Here is a 24,863-nt window from a genome sequence, read left to right on the forward strand (position 1 = left end):
ACCGTTGTTTCTGGGTATTAACGTCAACGTCTGAGGGGCGACATGCACGACAATGCTTAAACAATGAAAGATTATAATATATAAAGGGGGTTGATAAAGAAAATGTGATTCTTCACAAAGTTTAGTTTTTTTTTAGTGTACATAACTATGCGGCCTAATTTCAATAATAAATATTGTTATGTAACTTTTCCATTGCAGCTGTTCTTGCAAATTTGGTAAATATTGTAGCTCGTTGTCGGCGCGCATTATACATTATAAAAATAAAATAATGGTATATAATAATAAATAAAATAATAATATTTAAATATTTATTTTAGAACTTGGAGTACCTCAAACTACACCTTATTAAATCATGCATTGTGAAACTGAAAAAATTCAACGTCCTGCATCGCAAATCATTATTGAATAATTATATTTAATTGACTAAGTCTGTGCGCTGTTAACGTAGCCAGGCAGCGGACAAAACTCACCAATAAAGGGAGCAACATAATAAAATAGCTATCGATACAAAAACGACACTGTCTCATATCGATATACCATAATTACAAGTTATGCGGTGACAATATATCTACGAAAAAGTAGATGTCCGAAACGGACAAGTATTTATGAATTGCAATAATTGTTTACCCATCCAGATGGGTCCCATTGATTAACCATATTGCAAAATTTCGTCCCGTTTGCTTCAATGTGGTACATTTTACAATAATTCCGCAATGGGACATTTTTATTTAGATATTTTCCTCTTTGTTTTTATATTTGGCTTTTCATCAACATTGTCATTGCCTTCTGAATCATTTCCTACTGTGGGCTTTTATTCGTTACCTTTACCTTTTATCTTTAGCGTTTTATTCTTTAACATTCATTTTCTTCTTGTAAAAGGTATCTTCGCTTTCGGCAAGTATTTCTTCGAGGAATGCCTTGGTTATCTTACGGCACATATTCTTTGGTGCGTTTTCAGCGATTTTAATATTAGAGATGATGTCCGTAACATCATTGTCAATTTCCTCCTGATCTTTTGGTATTTATTTATCTTCAATGGTCTCATTATGATCCGGGGCAGCCAATGTAGCTATTCTGATACTTATCATTCCTGTAGCTGTAGTTTCCTTTTCCATCTTCCCCTGAGGAATACTGTCATTTGTCTCGCACGTTGTTGCTAGACCAATACATCTAATATAAAAATCGTTCAGGTTAGGCAATTTACTTTTTAAGACTTTCTTTCGGCATTTCATTTTAATTAGGTGGGTGATGTCAGGTCGAATATAGAAGGGTGGCAGATCCGTCCGTTCCTCCGTCAAAAGGCTTTGGAAACATTTTTTTATATACGTCTTAGTCTGGCACTCATTAAAGCTTAAGCTTAGTCCATTAAACAATGCCAAGGAAAAGTCAGATACAACCTCCAGTGGAAAATGCCCTGTATGCTGGCTGTATCATGTTCCGCCGAAAGCATGTGTAAAACTGAAAATATGCTGTCACCCTCCATCACAGTTTGGTATTGAAAAACATAACTTGAGTCGCCGTTCGGTTTCTGAATGAGTAACACCACGCTTCCATGTGCGTCAACAGATTTTTTTTAATGGTTTTTATCCTTGATGCATATGTTTTAATATGGGTTCGAGTGCATCATATACAGAAAAATGCATCCACTTCAATGTCAAGAATGCATCCAGCCAATTCACACTCATACTTTTTAAGGTATAATGATGACTCGATTGCGGTCTTTGGTGATTCCTAGGTGTCTTTTGGTTGTGTGTGTGTTAGTGTTGCTCACTTTGGTATGTAACTTAGTTCTGGGTCGTCATCTTTCATATTGTCGGTGGATTCCTTCCTCCGCATATCTTCCAATTTTGAAATCAATTACAAATTTTAAGTCGTCTGGATCCAGTGCATCGTCGTTTTTTACTATGAGGAGTCTCCGGTACCGAAATGGATATCAATATGACGCACTGTTCATCGGGTTTCACAAGGCAATGTCGCTTTAAAATTGAGCTGCACTCATTGGAATAGCCTTCAATTCTTAGCCAGATATTATCCACTTTGTCGGATAGTTTAGCCTTTTTAAAATTAAATGAACACGGAAGAGAAACTTCGTATATAAACTTGGCTATAGTATCCGTGCAGTTAGGTTGCAGATAACTTTCTGATCTCAATTAATTTTTTTTATTTTTTTTTAAGGGGCAATTGATGTCCACACATCCTGGTCCAAATCTAGGTTAAAATACATAATAGGCAATGGTTTATGATCGGTTGTTGGGGGTTGCTGTCCTGGAATTTTACAAATATGCTGAAAAGAAAACACTCGAAGAAAAGCGAACACTAGACTTTTCGTAATTGCGCGGGCGCGACCGGACGTATGTTTATTCAGCGTGGTTAGTTTTGACACTGGTGCTTATTCTAATTAGTTAGGCTCTCCAAGCGCAGCGGAGACTCCTTGGAGACTCTGTGGTGAAGAGCGGGAGAGCGTAAGAGGGAGCGGAGAGCGGGTGACAGTCCAAACCCCGTAACTTGAACATTCCGCCCCCCTTGCAATCACTGGGGTTGCAACACAGCCATCCTACGGCAGGCTGCAGGCACCGGACACGATCCACCCAAAAACAGTTTTCTGAGCGACCGGCATTCCCTCGTCGAAGGTCAGGAATCCGGATTGGATAACCTTTGGATAAACATCTGCTCCTAAGACCATGGAGACGGTAGCGGGCCGATGGAACTGGTCATCAGCCAGCATGATGTCCCGGAACTTGGACACCACGGTGTCGCTCAATGCCCGGACAGGTGTGCGGATCCGCACACTGGGCTCGATCTTGTTCGCGTCGATCCTGGAGCGAATCGTCGTCGTGCAGACCTTCTCGTCGCCAACATTGGTCATCGGAAGCGTAAAGGCTGACGCCAACGAAGCGTCGATGCAGCTCATGGGGGTGCACGGATCGATAAGTGCTGCGGTCTCGAAGGTCTTCGTCCCGGTCTCCAACTTGACCAGCGCTGCCGGAAGGATGTTCACGCTGTGGCTTTGCAGCAGCGACGAAAGCGATGGGCCTGGCGTGGTCGATTCCGGGCGTCGTGGCGGTGAACTCCTACGCTGAGTTGGTGGATTTTGCCGGCGGGCACGTTGGGACGAGGGCGAAGCTGCTTGCCGGGTTGGCACCGGTTGGAGACGCGAGAGTTACCACTTTCAGTGTTCCCCTGCAGACTTCCCGTACTACGCCTATGCCATCAACCGGGACTCTGAGCAGCACCAACACACACAACTTACAGAATGCCTGTGTGACCGGTCATCGCCAAGTGACACGACGGTGTATTTTGACGTTTCACAAACGGCCACACTGAGTGACACGTCGACGTCGTCAATTCATTCGCTTTGTTCACTTCAACCAACGAACACATGTTTAATTAGAACAGTTTAAACATTCCATAACCAATACTACTATGAAACATAGTTACCCTAACCCACGACCGGTAACTCGAGCGCGCTCGCGACCGCGACAACGAGCTAACCTGCTCGTGCATGTGGAGCAGCGTGTGGTGGGATCGGTCGCACTTCTTGCAACGATCACCGCTTCGGCAGTCTCCCGTGGAATGCTCGCGACCGTGGAATCGCGCAGTGTTTGTTAATGAGGACTGCTCGCAAACGCTTTTCAGCGCTGAGCTTTAGGAACCTCGCGCACTTCCGAAGAGGATAGATACCGCGGCAGACTCGGCATCGGTAGGATTGAATACCTCGGGTACGTCTGCTCTCCATGGCACGAGCACTGCGTGCGTTTTGTTGACGAGGGGCCATGCTGCGCGTAGTTGAATGTCGAAAGGACATCGAAACGAAATGAAAAATAATGGATGATTAGTGCTAGTGAACTACAACTAAGGACGAGAGGAGCGCCTATTATTGTGGAGATTTGGAAGACTCCGTCGGCAAAAGCACCACTTTTGCCACTGGACGTTTAACAACTCCACGTGCAGTACGGATATTTACTACACGGACGTTGCCGTCGGCTCCTGGGAAAACAGACTCAATTCTCATCGATGCGGAGATTTTTGGACGGAGCCTGCCATTTAGAGCGCTTGTGGAGAAGAAGGTACTCTTCTTTCCATCGCACACGGAACTGCTGATGGAGAGCTTTCAAATGCTGCCACCGATTAAGAATGGATTTCGTTTCCCCCTTTACTTCGGGTTCCACCGTGGATATAAGGGGTCCCCCGACAAGGAAATGACCTGGCGCCAGAGCCAGCAAATCTGTCGGATCCTCAGACATAGGAGAGAGCGGCCTGAAGTTAAGGCACGCTTCTATTTTTGCCAAGAGCGTGGAGAGCTCTTCGAACGTGTATTTTCGTGTGGCAGTGCATTTGTAAAATAGCGTCTTAAAACTTTTTACGCCTGCTTCCCAAAGGCCTCCCATATGGGGTGCCCCCGGAGGAATAAATTGCCATTGCATCTCTTCATGAATATAGGCATTCGTCACCGACTCTTTTACGGCTTGAAGGAAATCGCGGGAAAGCAGGGTGGCAGCGCCAACAAAGGTTTTGACATTGTCTGACTAGACTTGATGTGGACAACTTCTTCTGGATACAAAACGAGAGAAAGCGGCAAGAAACTTTTCGGTCGTTAAGTCAGATGTAGGCTCTAAATGGATGGCCTTGGTGGAGAAACAAACAAACACTAACACATACCCCTCTGTAATAAGACATGCTCTTCCCGTATAGTTCTTTATATCGAACGGACCGGCGTAATCCATGCCAGTATACGGGAATGGTCGGGAGAACGATGCTCTTTCTTTGGACAGGACACCCATCAGTTGGCTTTGCAACCGCTTGTTGTGGATCACACATACTTTGCACGAATTTACTACTGCTTTCATCAGGTTCTTAATTCTCGGAATCCAGTATTTCGACCGGATGGCGCACATCAGTGGCCAGCAAATGCACATCAGATGGAGATGTCTGCTTCCTGCACCGCTGAATGAAGCGATGAACATAAGCAAGGACCCGTAGAGCTTTCTCTAGCTTAGAGAAACGTGCCAACAACTCTTCAGAAGGAGCTTTTGCGAGATGGACTTTTAGAGCACTCTTCTCCAGGTCGGTCGCTGGCCATTGGTTGCGTGGATTTTGCAACCAAGTCGGTCCGTGCCACCATAACTGCCTATCGGCTAGATCTTGGAGGGAAACTCCTCTACTTGCCAGGTCTGCTGGATTATGCTCAGATTGAACATGAGACCAATTCTCTGTTTTTGTGGCCTGGGCGATCTTCGTCACCCTATTGGGTACAAATGTGGTCCACTGGCACGCTGGCTTGCTTAACCATGCAAGCACTATCGTGGAGTCCGTCCAATAGTAAAGTTCGGAGTTAATCGTAGCCATCTGCGGAATGATGGCTGCAGCCATTTCGGAAAGCAATAACGCTCCGCACAGCTCCAGTCTTGGGAGCGAAACCGTTTGGACTGGTGCTACCTGGGTTTTCGCGGTTAGGAGTTGCACCAAAATGGTGCTGCCCACATCTACGCGGACATATATTGCCGCCCCATAAGCCTTTTGCGATGCATCGCAAAAGCCATGATGCTCGACCTTGAAATCTGGACGAAACGATAGCCAGCGTGGAATGCGTATCTGCTCTAAAACCGAATAACTTTGGAGAAAATTAGGACATCGCTGAAAAAGCTCATTTGGAATGTTTTCGTCTCACCCAAGCTCCTGCAGCCAAATCTCCTGCATGAAAATTTTAGCTCGAACGATAAACGGCGCTAACCAGTCTGCAGGGTCGAACAATTTGGCAATTTGGGACAGGACTTGGCGTTTTGTAAAGGACGTTTCGATAGCCAACTCTGGCGGGACGAAGAAGAATTCGTCGGAGGTTGCCTTCCAGCGAATACCGAGGGTTTTGGCAGTACTTTCTGCATCGATCTCGAGAAAATCAGTATTTAAAAGATGGTTGCTCTGAATGGCCGCTAAAACTTCCTTTTGGTTGGAGGTCCATTTCCTCAATGGAAATCCGGCGGAATTCAGAGCGTCTCGGAGCTCTTCAACCATGAGCTGAGCTTCCTCCGTGGAGTCCGCTCCGGCTAGAACATGGCTGAGTTCTACGTCATCTGCTAGCTGCTGCAGTACTCGGATGGCCAGGAAAGGCGCGCAATTGACTCCAAAGGTTACTGTTTTCAATTCGAAATCTCTGATTTCCCCTCTATTGTTACGGAAAAGTATTCGCTGGAATGGAGTGTGTTTCAGATCTACCCAGATCTGCCGATACATTTTTTCGATATCGGCGCTGAACACGTATCGGAAATAGCGCCACTTCAGAATTTGAATGGTCAAGTCGGACTGTAAGACAGGGTCAGCATGAAGGATATAATTTAAACTGGTACCATTCGATGAAGGGCTGGAGGCATTGAATACTACACGGAGTTTAGTAGTTACGCTTTCCGGTTTTAAGACGGCGTGATGTGGCATATAATAGGCGATGCAATCATGGGTAGGAAGAACTTGTCGCATGTGATTTAAGTCGAGATATTCCTGGATCACCGAATAGTATCTCGCTTTCAAGGCCTCATCTCTTTTTAGACGCTGCCCATTTCTTCAGAACTGAGACAACGCGAAAGACCTAGAATGCCCTAGCCCGGAACCGATATGTTCTGGGTCGCGAAAAGGCAGAGTAACGACATATTTGCCGCACTCGTTTCTCGTGGTCGTTTGAAGGAAATTCTTCTCGCACATGGAATCGGATTCTTTTACCAACTTTGTTGGTATATTCTCCACCTCCCAAAATTTTATGAGTAGTTTGTCCAGTGAATTATCGTACGCGTGGGAGATCTGTGTCGAAAAAGAGGAAATTCTGCTTTGGGTTGAGGCTGACACTGGACCAGTTAGTACCCAGCCGAAAATGGTCTCTTGCCCCAAGAGAGAGCCACAGATGTTGGTTTTTGCTCCACTCAGAAGCACCGAAGGCAGAATGTCGGCTCCGATAAGGACATCTATTTGTGCGCTCTCATAGAATTTTGGATCCGCCAGTGGAAAATCGGGAAGATCCCGAAGGAAATTTTGCGGAATTGGGTAGGAAGGCAGATTTCCAGCTAGTTGAGGGAGGACATAGGCCGTCGTCTCCAACTGCAACGCAGGCCTAGTCGGAGATCGGATGGTGAAACTGCAGAGCTTCTTGGACTGAGCAGCTACTGTTTGGTTTAAGCCCGAGACTTGGGCTTGAACCACCTGGAATGGCAATCTAATTAGATTGAACAGTCGCTCGGTTATGAGTGTCGCCTCTGATCCGGAGTCGATCAGGGCACGTGCCTTAAAATTAGTGCCAAGATGGGAAATATTGATTATGGCAGTGCCAAGAAGGATAGCTCTTGAGCCCGTGGCGAAACAATTTTGAACACCGGTTTGCTCATTTGGAACGAAATTGGCCTGATTAGCGGAAATTGGCCTTGCAGGATTTAAAGGGCTTGAATTGCTGGAAAAGAGGTTGTTTCGGTGCAACAACGTGTGATGCCGGCCACGGCAAGTAAAACAATTGTGCGTGCTTTTGCACTCACGAAGCTGATGTCCCTTTGCAGTTTAAGCATAACTGCTTCCGTTTAATGTAGGCTGACCGGTCGCAACCGACATTTGGAGAAAACGCGGACATACACGGACAGGATAGTTTTCCTTGTTGCACAAGTCGCAAATTTTCGATTTTGGAGCCACTTTCGTCTCATAAGAATTTAGTTTTCTAGAGGGCCCACTTGAGTTCATCGCTTTGGAGTGCGACTGACTTAGTACGGACGGTCTCACATCATCGATGGCCTCTAGGGTTCGATGACGTTCTGTGAGAAAGGTGTTCAGCTCTCCCCATGTCGGGATGTCGGCTTTCTTATGTAGCGACTGCTCCCATAAGGAGAGAGTTAGTTTCGGGAGCTTGGATGAACACATATACATATACACAACATATACCAGCAGGCAGTCCCAGTTCTCAGTGTTGATGCCTGACAGTTCTAAGGCAGTCCAGCAACCTTGATCAGTACTTTGCAGTACCTTCAAGGCCGCCCCAGATTCCTGTGGTATCGACTGCACATTAAACAGTATTTTCAATTGACTGTTTACCAACAATCGTTTATTTTCGAAATGCTCTATTAGGTTTTCCCACGCAGAGCGGAAACCCTCGTTGGTGAGAGGCGAAATCGAAACTATGTCATGCGTCTCGCCACTTGTTTTGGCATTTAAATGGAATAACTGTTCAACCGGAGTCAGCCGTGGATTATTGATATAAATGGCTGTGAAAAGATCCCGGAAAGTCGGCCAGCGAAGATAGTCGCCTGCGAAAACTTCTGTATCGCATGGAGGCAACCGAAAGCCAGAGGAAATGTAGGCCTGGGGCGCAGCGTTCGCGGCTGGGATGGACTGAGACGTGCCCTGCTCGATTTTATCAACGAGCTGAGCAACACACCTTTCATAGACTGAATAGCAATAACTGTATTTAGCCCTGAGAATAGGCATGTTGCTTTCTGCCGCTTCGCCTGCTGACACAAGGCACTCTGAGCAGAGGTCTAATTCCTTTTCAACCTTGTCCCATAGGGTTCGGACTTGGTCGCGACGGACGCTAAGCATCGTGACGGTTGGAGCTGCGGATTCCGGAGTGTTGATCTGAGCCTCAAATTCGCTTAAGCGGTCAGAAACCGAAATGAATTTGGCTAGCGCTAGATCGGAAGCAGCCATATTTTTAGCTGTGCGCTGTACTGTGGCTTTGAATGGAGTAGCACAGTCGTCGGAAATCTGCGCAGGCGTTTTCACCGAAATGCTTGGGATTCTTGGACTCTTGGGCCCTTGTGGTGAAAAAATAGACATGGGTTTGTCAGCGGACAATTTCTTCTTATCGTCCCCGATGGGCATAATTGAAGAAATACGAAATGGAAGGGAAGCGGTTTTGGAGCCCGGTGAACGGTATAAAGCCGCGGAAAACGACCGAATAGGATGTAATGGTTGGGAAAGTGGTGTAAAATTTACGAAGTGGAAACGCCGTAGTTTAGACTAATTGGACAGGTGACTCGGAGTGAACAGCGAATTGTATAAATGACCTGTGATTTATGGTAATTAGGTCCACCTTATTTACGGTTACCTTATTGGAACACTTGGAATGTGGAACACGGTGAAATAAAATGTTTATTAGAACGAAGAAAATTTTATTTTTTTGTTTACAACTGGAAACGGAGAAAATGGAATGGTGGAATTGGAGTCTTTTCTCCGCGTTGTAAGTACTTCTAAAACAAACACAAATTAATATCCAAGCAATACAGGAAAAAATATTTTTCGGGTGAACGACTTCTATTTGGCTGTCGTATTATTTATTTATGGATGATTTTTTGAAAATTTTCAAAAAAAATTAAAAAAAAATAATTTAATAAATATTGAAAAAGTTATTTGTTAAAAAAAAGAGAAAAAATGCTTTTAATTTATTGCTCGGAAATTAATTTGGAGATTTACGGAAAAAATTGATGGAAAACAAAATGCCTTTTCCGCGTCGGCACTTGGAATAAATTTTATTTGTGTTTTGGATTTGCCGACGGGAAACAATTTAAACTTTGGTATATGTTTAAACGGAATGCACATAATATGCGCAATGTATGTCGGTAATATATGTGGATGTAGTATATGTTGATGTAATATATGTTGATGTAATATATGGAACTGGCGGGTAAATGTTTAATTAATATTTTATTTGGAATGGCCAGAGGGTATGTGTTGTTTGTTTCGTTGTTGTATTCTTCGATAGCAAAGCAAATTGTATTAAGTGGACTGCGGAGTTAAAGCAAAAAATGTGTTGCGAAAAGAATTTGATTGCGTTGGACACAGTGAAACGAGAACTGAATTTTTGCCACTTTTGGCAGAGCTTTGGACTTAGAAATTTTTACTGAACTTGGCACAAATTATTTTCACTTTTTCACATTTGGAATTTTGCACTTTTCGGACTGGATGAATATTTAAATATATTCGGAAATTTGGACTTAGAAATTTTCACGAATGAGGGTGAAAGGAGAACGGTGGGTAATATGGCGGCGCCCGTGAGAATGGATAAGTACTTTTCTTTAATTGCCTTTTGTCGGAGAAATCCGTTAGATTTGACAATAAATCTTACAGCAAATTTAACTGTTTGGGAACGAGACACCCTGTATACGCGAACAAGTCACCCTTTATCTTTGTTTACATTATCATTTGTCTGCAGCTTCAGCGGAGCTTATCAGCGGAATCAATGTAAGCATCGCACCGCTGTAATTGTCCGCGAGCTTGCCCAGTACTTTTCCAAACTTCTAACTCCCTTCTAACTGAAACTTGTTTACGTCTTGTGCTAGTTTAATCGTATGGCGTGAGTACAGCCAAAGCTTAAGTTAGTCATATTTTTGATCTGCGAGAAAACGTACGCATCGGTGTCGAACTAATTAATATTAAGTGTCTGAAATTAACCAATAAATTAAACTAAACAGTAACACTGGCGGGTTTATTTATGAACATTAACGAAATTGGATTTTCGAACCTTTTGCTGCAGACCGGCAATTAAAAGGAATGGAAATTTCGTACTTATCTTACAATTTGGTCGCTGGTGGACAAACTTGAAAATCCAGGGGATCCTGTTCGAAGGACCAAAAAATGATGGGTTATTGGGGGTTGCTGTCCTGGAATTTTACAAATATGCTGAAAAGAAAACACTCAAAGAAAAGCGAACACTAGACTTTTCGTAATTGCGCGGGCGCGACCGGGCGTATGTTTATTCAGCGTGGTTAGTTTTGACACTGGTGCTTATTCGAATTAGTTAGGCTCTCCCAAGCGCAGCGGAGACTCCTTGGAGACTCTGTGGTGAAGAGCGGGAGAGCGTAAGAGGGAGCGGAGAGCGGGTGACAGTCCAAATCCCGTAACTTGAACAGTCTACTTTTTGAAGCTTCGGTGATCTGGAATTCCGGGTCATCATCAGGAAATGTGCTATTTAAAGTACTATTATTGGCACTGTTGTCCAGCTGTTCCACATCGTTCTTACCCCACAGTCATTCCGATTGATTCTGGCATAGAAATTAAGGGTCTTCGTGCTAATCCTCCATCCAATTGGTTGCTTATATCCATCCAAACTTTATCGCTTCTTGGCTTAAGAGTTCCAGTCCCGGTACAAATATTCGCACTGCAAAATACATTCACTATGGCGTGGCCATCGACATGGGGTTTGGTCGACCTCAAACTATACCGTATTAGATTATGGAATGCATTGGGAAACTAAAAATAAGAATTTCAACGTTCTGCCTTCGCAAATCATTATTGAATAACCATATTCAATTGACTAAGTCAGTGGGCTGTTAATGCTGCCAGGCAGCGGCTTTCTTTCTTGCTTTCTTTTGCAACAATACCTTATCTGGATTCTTTGCAATTAGGTATCATATATGTAAAGGGCCTCGCTTAGGTCGCTATTGAGGTACGCGGTCCATTTAATGAAAATGTAATTATAGCTCCGACGCTAATGCAATTATAAAACGCACACTTTCCAGTCGAAAAACCGTCAAAAAAGTTTCCAGATAACGCCGAACTGCTGGGAGCATCCATTTGCCACTAGTTTTGTCTTGAAGCGGTCTATGCGGCCGTTCTTATCGCGCTCTGGTTGTCAACTAGTGAATTGTACTATCTCTCCATCCACTTGCCGAGCCGCTGGATCATACAAACGGTATACTTTGGTTGATACCGAGTAACCAACCTTAGTGTACTCCTTACCTTCGGGTTGAAACTTGCTGCCCTTCCAAAGACCCTTGTCAAGAGCAACTGCAACGATCCGAAGACTTTAAGACGTTTTCTTACCGATCCAAGCTCCCATTGTCATGCTTTAAACTACTGTGTGTAGGGGTACTATAAGTCCTCTTATTATACTCTTATATAAATAAAACAAAAAAGCAGGAGTTGGCCTCTTTGGTTTATTGTTTATGTTTATGACTCCCTCTCCGTTTGCGATCTACCTCTATGCTTGTTGCTACAGAGCCGATGTTGCGAAACATCGAAAGCGAACAATGACTTAATGTTTATATACTATGTTGCTATACTGAACTTATGTATGTGTACCTCTAGCCTACTACATGTGGTAGGTGATCGGTTCCGCAAATAAACTGCTTCGTCCCAAAATGCATCTCCTAGTCTCCTTGTCTACCCCCATACACCCCCCCAATAAACAGTGAGAAGTTCCTGATGAAGTGAACAGAAAAACGAGAAATGAAGTTATATAGTTATTATAGTGCTCGCCACAAAATCTTCTGTGAATTGGCACTTATCCGCTCATTTTATTAACAATGTTGGATCACTTTCAGCAAATCTAAACAATTTAAGAGCGGGGAAAGCGCGCCTAGATTTCCGACAGTGGGGTAAGTTGCACTTGTTCTCACACACGTTTCTTCTTTTTTTCTCGGCCATAGCCATAACGTCACTCAAATGGGCCATTTAAATCTTTTTTTTACTAACAATTTATAAATTTCTATTCAGAACTTTGTCGAAAAGCAGCAGCAATTTCTATTTGCGCGTAAAATTACGAATATACGTAAACAACTAAAATTATTTTTTATTTTTCACTACTTATCGCAATAACTATTTGCGCTTATATTTCCGTACTTAACTATTGAAGCAAAACGACTTTAATTGAATAGAAACTCGATTATACAGCGAATATTTCGAAAAATCTATGAGATCTGCAAAACGGATTAAGAAAAGGTAAAAAGAAAAACGAAACAATTTTTCGCGCTTTTCTTCCCACCCAGAGTTGCGCGTTTTATAAAAATATCAATTGGAATATAACAAAATAATTCCAGTGAGCCTTATTTGAATAAAAGTAAATATAATAAATAATAGAAAGGAATCAAAGGACTCCCTATCAGCAATAGATTCAATTCAAAACACAAATAATAACAACTTTTACCCAAGCAGAATACGATCGCTAATAACGCAACACGCACCTAAAATTATAATAATGTGGATTCCTGGCCATTCAGGAATAAAAGGATATGAACTAACCGATCAAGCTGCAATATCAGCAAGCAGTATGCCACTTATCCTCACCCCAAACATAAATACCACAGATATAAAAAAAAACCTTAAAGCCGACCTTGCGACAAAACAGAAAGAACACATTATAAACTGCAGTCCATGGTACCAATCTATTAACACGAACACCTCACACACATGCGATTAACTTAAACAATCCCACCCAAATTGGACGAGACTCGACCAAATAAAAATAATACGACTTCGACTGGGACACACAAACATATCCCACCAACACTACCTAAATCCCAATTCAATACCAACTTGCCCGTTTTGCCAAGGTGATATTTCTTTAAACCACATATTAAACTCATGCCCATCCCTCCTACAAGCCAAGCAAGATATATTTAACAACACCAACCCTCTAGACCTTCTTAGCAAACCCAATCCAGATAACATACAAAAACTGATACTTTTCCTCAAAAAAACTAAATTATACCACAAAATCTAAAAACAAAACAGACATTTGTACATAACAAGCCAGCAATTAGTTACCAAATTAGATATTACCTAAATTAAGATATAATAACATTGTAAATAAATATAGCTGTAAGCCCCGTAGCTAATGCTATACTATCTAAGTTAGTCTAGTTTTGTAAACTATTCTATCTATCATAATAAATAAATAAATAAATAAAATTTTAATATTTTAGGGCGCGTGCCAGAAACTACGGGCGGAGGGTCACACTGGACCAATCACGCTGGCCCACTTATGCAGGCAAATACCACACTGACGACGGGCACACTAAGCAGAGCCGGATCCTATATAAAGCGGGCGTCTTCCTATTATTAGTCACTTCGCAGCTGACAGCGGTCAGCGCACGGTGCCGTGCGCGTGACCTAAAGCTTTTCGCGTTCAACTTTTTCCCCGTGAAATTAATTTTTTTATCATTAATGTTTTTACATTTTACATTTTTTAGAAAAATGTAGCAACAAATTTTAGTATGCCACGCCCATTAGTTTGGGCGGTAGCGAAAGTTGCTTGTGAGCAACGTTGGGCAGTAGTGGTGTGTAAGCATTGTTTTTTTTATAATTCACAGAATATGAAATATTTTTTTTATAATGACAATTTAAGTGTGGTATGACAAAAAACAGTTTTTATTGTTATTGCAACACATATAGACTTTGCATTTAAGGCATTTGGTCATCGGTGTTGCAGTTTTGCACAGTCTGCAACGTCCTTTTTCTCCAAAAACTATCCAACGTTCAACTTTATCATAACGTTGTGACACTGAAGGATTTGTCTGAAATTTGTGCTTCTTTGATTGATGCGAAGAAACACTGCTTGGGGATCCCAATGATACCACTGAGCTTTCTCTTTCTGCATTTATTGGTCGACCTCTCCTTTTTTGAAATTGTAACGAACACACTCATAGAGCGTTGTCCACCCCAACACACTTTGTCTACTATTTTTACCGGCATGCTCAGGGAAAATCGGCGTGGGTTTTGTGTTGAGATGAACAAGAGTGTCACAGCTACAATACTGTAGACAGAGATACGGTAGATGCAAAACGATAACCAAACGGCTAAGAACCAGACAAGAAAGTGTACCTATTGAAGATGAGGCCCAGATGTTATTGGCCTTATTCTATACCCACCCTACCTGTGAAATCCATTCGTACTCCACCCTTTTACAACCGCTGCTTTACATACCCTTTGGAGCCCAACAAGACATCAGATTAGTTCATTTTCGACCCCATATAACTGAATATAAAGATAATATTTCGATACATTTTCCTAAACCTAATCCTTAAACTAAAAATTACGTTATTTACGTTATTTATTTACGTTATTATTTAGTTAAGGAAATCTCTTATTGAGTAATTTTGCTTATCCACGACAAAATAAAGGAAAAATAATTAAGATAGGAATGCAAATATTGGTATTTAAGTTTACATTACTACATTTGTTTGTTTGGCTTACTTTACATTAGAATTATGTATGATTAATTGATATTTAAACTTTAAACTGCTTTAAATTAAGAGATCTAGATATACGATTAATTAAGGCAAGGTATTTTTAGCACACTTTTTAGGAATATCTGACTTTATATATGTGTGTTTTTATTATTTTTGTTTGTTCACGCTCTGCCGTACTTACGCACTTTCCATCGATGTCAGCAGGCCTGATGACTGTTGATGATCTGCTGTATGTATTAATATAAATTGGGAAAATCACATATATAAATTTGTCAGATCTCCCACAAGTTAAGCTAAATTAGAATCGTAGAGGTTTATAAGTAAATATTTTTAGGCAAAATTAACACAGATATGAAAAACTATTCTAAAGATACTCAAGACTGGACACGATCATTCGTGTTGTGACTGCTTCAGGTTCGCAGCATACGCAGCGGCAAAACCAGCAGCCTGGGGCTCGTTTTGTGCACAAATATTCTCGGAATGCGCATGGATGAAGAAGAAGTGACGCTTATCCGATGTGTGCAATGAAAACGAAGAAAAGATGCACACCAAGCTGATGTGTACATAAAATGGGTGCACGGCGATCTGCTCCTTGCTGCGGCGATGAAGAGTAGAAAAAGAACGCCAACTCGGGGGGTGACCTGCGATTTGCATTTGGTTGGCAGCAGAAAAGGACAAGCCCAGCTTTCCGCTGCACGCGGTGGGTGCTCACAATGCAAACCGCCTTGGCGACGCGGCCACTAAGACTTCTACCTCCAAATGTAGGACCGGCAGCGGCGCACGATGCTCGTGGATTTATAATCATGGATTTTGCATAAAGTTAAACTGCACTCGATCACGCCTTCACGAAAAGAGAACGGAAGTATGCAAATCAATGCACCGTAGCTTGCTACAATCCTACTCGGGAATTTTGTGGTATTTTATATGGCAATATTCAATTTTGCCAGGATTTGAATTTGGCTAAAATGGTTCGTTACCAAATGAGTGCGATAGCACATATAAGGTTGCCATTTTGGCTAGACTCCCACAAGCGTCTTTGGATCAATTTTCTCCAAGCAACTGTCAACAACAACGCAAGAGTCAGGTTCACATCCTTCAATCACTGTATTTTCCAGAAGGTCAATCTCGATACTTTCTCCCCTTTCAAGAATTCCTTCTAAATTCTTCTCCAGTACCGTAGAAATGTCTTTCATCTCATCACCACTTTCTTCGTCAGTAGAAACATCCCAATCGAAGTTTAAAGCCCGTTCAATTTCTTCGTTAGACAAACCTTTTACTTTCGGTCTCATATCTAAATGCAAACAAAAATTATTACCACGAATGCCCAAGGTTGCTCACAAGCAACTTTGAAAATTATTTACTTACTTATTGTTCACTATTAACTAAGTTTGACTATATCACTGTCTAGTTAACTCTTTGCTAAATAATTTTTTGCTTATACTTTAGGTTCTTTTTAAAGTATTATAAAAAAATTACTAATTTCTAAAGTTCCACCGAATATCGAAACAATAATTATTGTGATGCTGTTTATTGCAAATATTTTCTGCAACTCATTTCCAAATGCGTTTTTTGCTTTTCATATTTAAAGTAGACACATAAAAGCACCGTTATCATAAGAATGAGCAGATAAAAACAAAAGGCACGCTTACAGTTAGCTCTGAAAACATAGAAATTGTTCACAACCAACGTTGGGCGCGAAAGTGTTAACTACTGGTATGACTCAGGAGTCTACGAAATTTCATTGTTTTTTTTTTTTAATAAAAGTGTCTATATTGTTTTTTTTTTAAATAATCGTCCTCGAATCAGAATCAGAATGTGAGTCCAATATTTTGTCTGATGGATCAGGTTTAAAATTAGACTGTATTTCCAAAAGACTTATTACTGCCTTCGGAAGTGGTTTTTCCTATTTTTTCTCTCTCTTTCTTTTAAACATATTGTTGATAATAGTGGGTCCGAGGAATCAATAGCTCTGTGGAAAATATCACTCATCGTATTGATCCGACTATTTTTCCTTGCATGTGATAATCGGTCCCTTTTGTAAAGTTTATTCCGGGCTTCACTCGCATTTTCGCCTAGGCATCCAAGTGAAACCAACGCCGAATTATGGATTTATGGATCGTTGGTGACATAGGATACCATGGATACGTTTGCATATATAATTGAAAAGTTATATCGCAAAAAGAACGAAATTTGTCGGAATTTATAAAATAGTTGGATGATATTGCTATTAAAATAATGTGAAACTTTTCCAAAAGATGTTCGTTAAAGCTGGTTATCGACGAGAATTTGGTACTTGCGAAAGCTCTTCTTGCCGTATTACCATCATTGCTATTGCCGCTGCCATTCTGCTTCGGCATGCTTACTCGAAGGCCCATTTCTCTCCACATTTCCTCCTGGATATATTTTTTTCGAATACTCATTTTAACCTTGTCCTCTCCTTTTATATGCCACTTTTTTATCTCAGCTCTGTATGATACGTTTAAAACAAATTCAAAAAAACGGATCCAGGCATGTAGTGGACTTACCCCAAATTGTAAAGCTTTTACTTTTGGTACAAAGGTTTCTGAACTAAAATTTGAAATTTTCAACATTTGTGTTGGGCTGACTCCACAGATCGGACAACATTGAGTAGATTTAGTGTCTGTTAATACGTTTAGGACTTTTCCATCTATAAGTGTCATGTGCATTTCATAGCTAACTTCTATGTCACGATTTTCATCATATTTATAAGTGAATGGCGTAAGATTATTAATTTGATTATCTAACTGATTTTTTTCCATCATTATGTGGACAGCAGTTTCCTTTATCAACTCAATTTTTAGAGGTCTGCAAAATCGAATGGACTGCGGTGCTCTGTTTATCCAGATATGCCGATCAAACGAATCTATAATTTGTATGGGTATGACAGAAGTTACAAATAAAGATTGATCAGAAATTGGTGTGCCAAGTGCTTCAGTTTCATATTTCTGCTTGTAAGCACTATGACCAGTTGTCCCATCAAATCCGTAGCTGCAAATTAATTTGATTTTAAAGATATCTGGAAATTCCTTGAAAACATCAGATTGCAACTTAATTAATCTTTGCGCTGTATGATCCAAGAGATTTTGTAATAGCACTTGAGCAGTGTTTTCCATTACTTCTATACCCTCTGGTCGGCACTGTAATTTAGCTTCGATCACTTCATTATACGGCGGATATATATCGCTGTTATGGCTTTTATTTAAAAGCCTGGTGCTTATATATTGCTGTTTTGTCAGCGTGTTTTCCAGGAGATAAGCTAGAGCTTCATCTGGTGAAAGAGGAGTTGGTTTTTGGCATTGAATTTGCATCCTCGATTCGCTTGGAAATTCTGGTGTTTTTAAAGTTTCTTTAAGAACAAAGGCAACGTCCCTCTTGCATTCTTTTCTAGCAGAAACAGTTGCTGCATGAATCAAAAGACTTGTGTCGTGGTCACTTTCACTTGCCAGATTCGATGCCAGTTTCCTTTTTAATATTTCTCCTGCATTTTGGTAAGATAAGTTTCGGCGTCCCACTTGCTGGGGTGTCTTGGAGTTTTCAAAATCACTAACAGGAATTGTTATCTTAGACGCCATCCACTTGGTATGTTTGGAAATAAATCGGTCTAGTTGTCTGTTACACTCGGGCAGTTTTTTTTTAATAAATAATTCAAAATTTACTATTTTTTTGTCAATCTCTTCTGTCTTTTTCGATTCCAGATTATTGTTGTTGATTGCGGAATAAACGTAATCTGAAACATAACTTATTTGCCTATTGTTACGCCTCCAAATGTCCAGGAGGTCGCTATGTGTGAACTCGAACTTGCCTATATAAAATCAAATTTTTAAGAAAACGAGCAAAAATGGGCAAAAGATATTACTTTACCGTGAAAGACAATAGTTAAAGGTACAAACTGACGTTTTTAACTTTTGTCAGAAATTGTCAGAAAATTAGTTATACTCCACGAAACACAGGGGACACGTTAGAATACACATACACATACACACGTTAAAATACACATAAATTGGATGTCACACAACATAAAAACAGTACAACTACACATATATTACATATATACGTTAAAAACATCATACCTTGACAATTATTTTCCATATTTTACTATAATTTTTGGATGCGTATTAACGATCGTACTACGTGCAAAAGTAAACAAATAATTTGGCGGGAATTGCATTCTCTCAATCAGCTGTTTAGCACTTCAACTTTAAAAGCTCATAAAAAGATTTAGTGAAGCTTTCGGTCAATTTTGTTTTTGGTTTTTATTTATATGATCAATTTTCTATTAGAAAATAATTGCTAAAAGACGATATATTGACATAAAAATTTAGAGTTTATGCCAAAAAAAACGAATTCTGGACCATAGTGCATTGTAGTAGGACATAGTATATAAGTCCCACTGTATTATATATGACATAATTGATACGAATGAGACCTACTGTAAAATAGAATAAGAAGCAATGGAGTAATAAGCACAAATCCCCTTTAGAATTAAGCACAACATTGTCATCCCTTTCTGTCATGTACATTCAGCATATAAGATCGATTCTGTTGTGGCCCATTCGCACAAATGAAGAAGAGGAGATGAGTTTCGAGGTGTCATTCTGTGGCGTGCTCTCAAAGGAGACAGTTAAAATAAAGTAGAGGTAAGTAAGTAACACAATTCTCTTTGTTTAAAATTAGAGTATTCATTCGTTTTACTACGTATTCAGAATACATGTCATTCAGTTGGTCGCGTTCTCTTCGCGTTCACTTCGTATGTGTTCGGACTTTTAGGCGTCCAATCGAAATACCAGGAGCGTCCTTCGTCGCCTTGATTGAATACTGTTAATTGGTTAAGAGTGTTAAGGGATAAGACTCGTTGTTAGTACTTAAAGCTGTGTCGGTGTGGGCAGGCCGACCCATTATTGAGCCATAATTAGCCGGTGCTTAACTAAAAAGTTTCCCAACTTCTCCCTTCTCTTACCATCACTCTCTTTCTCTTTTTCACGGGTAATTCAGAGTGCTCAGAATTCTTTGTGTTGTCATTGGGTAAAATGAGTTCGGACAGCGCGGAGGTAAGTCAAAGTGTGTGTTTTATTATGTTTATGTGTATTATTATGTGCGTGTGCGTCCTATTTAATAATATTGTAGCATTTGTCTAAAATAAATATATGTCGCATCATTATTAGTCTTATTTTTATTTTCTATGTTCCATCTCTAATAAATAAAATTCGTATCTAGCTGTTCTTGTCTTCGTTTCTTTTTTGATCGCTGTTCGCTGTGTTCCGTTATGCGAGTTTAACGGATTTTGCTCTGTTCTACACAGCCTCGGTTCGACGATGCGTTAGAGTGGGACAAATGCTTGTCCTGTGGTGGGTTCGGACCAGCAAGTATGAAGCGAAATGGAGTGATGTTGAAATGTACACGGGTCACTTATGTTTGAAAACTCTGAGAAAGTGGACGCGTGAATATGTCGCAACCGAGGAAGTGTACGACTCGCGGGCGGAGCGCGGCAACAGAGGACCCCGAAACAGTTCATTTGCCGACATCAGAAGTGGGATCGCCTCAGCCCCAAGCCATCACTGATGATCGCCTGTCCACAATTTTAGAAATGCAGCATCGTAGTCTATTAGAAATTGTAAATGCCGTGAGGGGCTCGCAGACTACACAAGTGGTTGTGCTACCCAAGTTCAACCCTGAGTCCGCCGGTTCAAGTGCAGCCACTTGGTGCTCTACAGTGGACCTTGTTATAGGAGAAAATCCTCTGGATGGCAGTGCTTTGCTCATGGCCTTAACCAAATCATTGGAGGGCAGTGCTTCTAATTGGCTGTCACAAATTTGTTTCGCCGGAATGACTTGGAGCCAATTCCAAGAAATGTTTCTTCAGCAGTATGAAGGCAATGAGACGCCAGCAGCAACAGTCTTTAATGTGTTAAACGGGCGGCCAAACGACGGCGAATGTCTTGCGCTGTATGGTAGCCGATTAATAACAACACTTATGGCAAAATGGAAGTCTATGACCGCAGAAGAAATTGCAGTGTCTGTTGCCCTGGCACATGCTGCAAATATAGATGGTAGGCTGCAACGCACTGTGTTCACAACTACTGTCAAAACACGCAACGAGTTGCAGAACGAGCTAAGAGCGTTTTCGTATGGCAAGAGGAAGGACCATCCCGTTCCAGAAAATTCTACCAGCAAAAGAGCTCGCCTACACCCAAATGTTAAGTGCCACTTTTGTGGAAAAAATGGCCACAAGATAGTTGACTGCCGCTCCATGAAAAACAACTTAAAGAATCAACAAGGATCTAGTTCGAGTATTGGGCGCTTATCTGACTCTAAACCTTGGTCAATTACTTGCTATAGATGTGGAAACCAGGGGCATATAGCGTCAGCTTGCCCTGCAAGACAATCGTTGTCAAACCAAACTAAAGCCGACGAGAAGCGTGTCAACGTGTGTCACGTAGTCGAGCCAATTGGGACATTGATATCATCTGGTGAGTCGTATCCATTTTATTTCGACTCTGGAGCCGAATGCTCACTTGTAAGAGAATCTGTGTCCACCCAACTCTCGGGCACACGTATTAACAACATTGTAGTTTTAAAGGGTATCGGAAATAATACTTTTACCAGTACATTACAAATTTTGTCTAACGTAACAATAAGTGGTTACAGTCTCGAAGTGCTTTTTCACGTAATTCTTAATGATTTCATTAATTATAATATTATAATTGGACGTGAAATTTTAAGTCAGGGATTTAGTGCTACTATAACAATAGATAAAATAAAGTTATGCAAAACAAGGTCTGTGCAAACCCTATCTGCTTTGAGTAGTAGTTTTAGTCTTGAAAATGTTAATACCGAATTGTGTGGCGAGGATAGGAAAATCTTGGTAAATCTTTTGAATGAATTCTGTGACTCATTTATAGACGGTTTTCCCAAAAATCGTGTTACAACTGGCGAATTAGAAGTACGCTTAATTGATCCAATAAAAACTGTACACAGACGACCGTACCGACTTAGTATAGAGGAAAAACAAATTGTCCGAAACAAGATTAATGAGCTGCTGTTAGCTAACATCATCCGTCCTAGCAGCTCACCGTTCGCCAGTCCAGTTTTACTCGTTAAAAAGAAAAATGGTTCTGATCGTCTTTGCGTGGATTACCGCGAACTAAATACAAACACAGTTGCAGAGAAATATCCCTTACCACTAATTAGTGACCAGATATCTAGGTTGCGTGGAGCAAGTTTCTTTAGTTGCTTGGATATGGCCAGCGGGTTTCATCAGATACCTATTCACGCAAATTCAATTGAGCGCACGGCTTTTGTGACACCTGACGGCCAATTCGAATTTCTAACTATGCCCTTCGGGTTAAAGAATGCCCCATCCGTGTTCCAGCGTGCAGTTATGAAAGCTTTGGGTGAGCTTGCTCACTCTTACGTTATCGTTTATATGGACGATATAATGATTATCGCAGAAACAAAAGAAGAAGCTTTTGTAAGGTTAAGGACAGTTTTGAAAATATTATCGCAGGCTGGGTTTTCTTTTAATATCGGAAAATGTTCATTCCTGAAATCTTGCGTTGAATATCTGGGGTTCGTGGTAAAAGAGGGCGAAATTAGACCAAATCCATCTAAGATAAAAGCATTAGTCGCTTTACCGCCTCCGCAGTCTGTTACCCAAGTAAGACAATTTATTGGCCTAGCCTCTTATTTTAGGCAGTTTGTGCCAAAGTTTTCAGAAATCATGAAACCCTTATATAGACTGACCTGCAAAAACAAAATATTTGAATGGAAACTTGAACACGAACAAATTCGTCAAAAAGTCATTAAATTGCTTACAGATGAGCCCGTCCTTGTTATCTTCGATCCTCGGCATCCCATTGAACTGCATACAGATGCCAGTATGGATGGCTACGGAGCAATTCTACTCCACAAAATAGATAATAAACGTCGTGTAGTTGAGTATTACAGCAAACAAACATCCTTGACGGAATCTCGATATCATTCGTACGAGCTTGAAACTTTAGCTGTGTATAACTCCATGAGACACTTTCGTCACTATTTACATGGGCGACGATTTGTTGTTTTTACAGACTGTAATTCCCTAAAAGCTACTCGCAACAAGACTGAACTAACGCCGAGAGTACACCGTTGGTGGGCATATATGCAGTCCTTCGACTTTGACATAGAATATAGACCTGGTGCCAAAATGGCACATGTTGATTTCTTATCACGCAACCCACTGCCAACTGCTCGGGTTATTACTGGTGAGGAAGAAAAACATGTTCTATTGGCCAAAATAACGGACAACTGGTTACTTGCAGAACAACAAAAGGATTCAGAGATTTCCACGATTGTTGTTAAAATACAGAACAATGAATTGGGTGAGAGCTTGGCAAAAAGTTATGAATTACGCTCGAAAATGCTTTTTCGCAAAATTCAAAGGAACGGTAAAACTCGTTGCCTGCCAGTTGTCCCCAGATCATTCAGATGGTCAGTAGTGAACCATGTCCATGAAGCAGTTGTACATCTTGGGTGGGAAAAGACTTTAGACAAAATGTACGAATTTTACTGGTTTGAGAACATGGCCAAATATGTTCGTAAGTTCGTTGATAATTGCATTACGTGTAAGTTAACTAAGCCTCCGTCAGGAAAATTGCCAATCGAACTCCACCCCATACCAAAAGTAGAAATTCCATGGCACACGATCCATATAGATATTACGGGAAAATTAAGCGGCAAGAGGGATCAAAAGGAATATATTATCGTTCTGATTGATGCGTTTACAAAGTTTGTTTGTTTGCACCACACGGTAAACATTAATAGTGAGAGTTGTATAGACGCCTTGAAGGCGTCAATCTCCGTATTCGGTGTACCAACACGAATCATTGCAGATCAGGGTAAATGCTTTACAGGCTCTTGTTTCAGTGAATTCTGTTCCATGCAAAAAATTCAACTACACTTAATTGCAACAGGGGCTAGTCGTGCCAATGGACAGGTAGAACGCGTTATGAGTGTGCTTAAACGCATGCTTACGGCTGTAGAGAGCAGCCATCGTTCTTGGCAAGATGCCTTAGGAGAGATACAACTAGCTATAAATTGTACTACAAATCGCATAACGAAAGCCAGTCCTCTTGAATTACTAATCGGAAAAGAATGTAGACCATTTAATATGTTATCAATATGTGAACAAGTTAATAAAATCGATGTAAATATTATAAGAAATATCGCGAGAGAAAATATTAAGAAGAACGCCTTGTATGAAAAAACTAGATTCGATAAGCACAAAGCCAAATTTGATAACTTTAGTGTTGGCGATTATGTTTTACTTAAGAACGAAGAAAGGCACCAAACAAAATTAGACCAAAAATATAAAGGACCTTTCCTCGTGACAGAGGTACTTGAGGGAGATCGTTATATTTTAAAATCTTTAACTAATAAGCGGACTTATAAGTACCCACATGAAGCTTTGCGCAGTATGCCAACAGAGGAGATCCCCAAAGAGTTAGATCTATGTGACGATCAAGAAAACGTTGAAAGAGACGTTAGAAATCCCTTGGTGGATTCCAATGTGGATGAAAACGTTGAAAGAGACGTTAGAAATCCCTTGGTGGATTCCAATGTGGATGAAAACGTTGAAAGAGACGTTAGAAATCCCTTGGTGGATTCCAATGTGGATGAAAACGTTGAAAGAGACGTTAGAAATCCCTTGGTGGATTCCAATGTGGATGAAAACGTTGAAAGAGACGTTAGAAATCCGTTGGTGGATGCCAATGTGAGCGGAAAAGTTACTGAGTTCTTTGAAGACTCAAGTGAATGAGAGGCATTGATGGATTTCAATGCGAGATTGGGAACACATGCAACGTCGCCAAGTTGCCAGTGCTAGTAGGTACACGTGTTACTGTGTTGACTTATTTGATGTCTGGTGACTGGCGGCGT

The 24,863-nt window shown here is 41.0% G+C and overlaps 1 protein-coding gene across 1 annotated transcript; it reads right to left on the minus strand.

Moving 5' to 3' along the window:
* Positions 1 to 16,909: 16,909 nt before the first annotated feature.
* LOC116800605 lies at positions 16,910 to 18,584 on the minus strand. Its single transcript, XM_032716472.1, has 2 exons — positions 17,456 to 18,584; positions 16,910 to 17,396 (listed from the first exon to the last, which is right to left on the minus strand). Exons 1-2 carry the CDS (start codon positions 18,521 to 18,523, stop codon positions 17,391 to 17,393), a joined length of 1,074 nt encoding a protein of 357 aa, XP_032572363.1. The 5' UTR covers positions 18,524 to 18,584; the 3' UTR covers positions 16,910 to 17,390.
* Positions 18,585 to 24,863: the final 6,279 nt, after the last annotated feature.

Source organism: Drosophila sechellia, chromosome 2R (assembly GCF_004382195.2).
Source record: "Drosophila sechellia strain sech25 chromosome 2R, ASM438219v1, whole genome shotgun sequence".
NCBI classification, from domain to species: domain Eukaryota; kingdom Metazoa; phylum Arthropoda; class Insecta; order Diptera; family Drosophilidae; genus Drosophila; species Drosophila sechellia.

What these genes read in the sequence shown, in the direction of transcription:
- LOC116800605 (XM_032716472.1), bottom strand. Translation starts at nt 18,523, where the DNA reads ATGGCGTCTAAGATAACAATTCCTGTTAGTGATTTTGAAAACTCCAAG.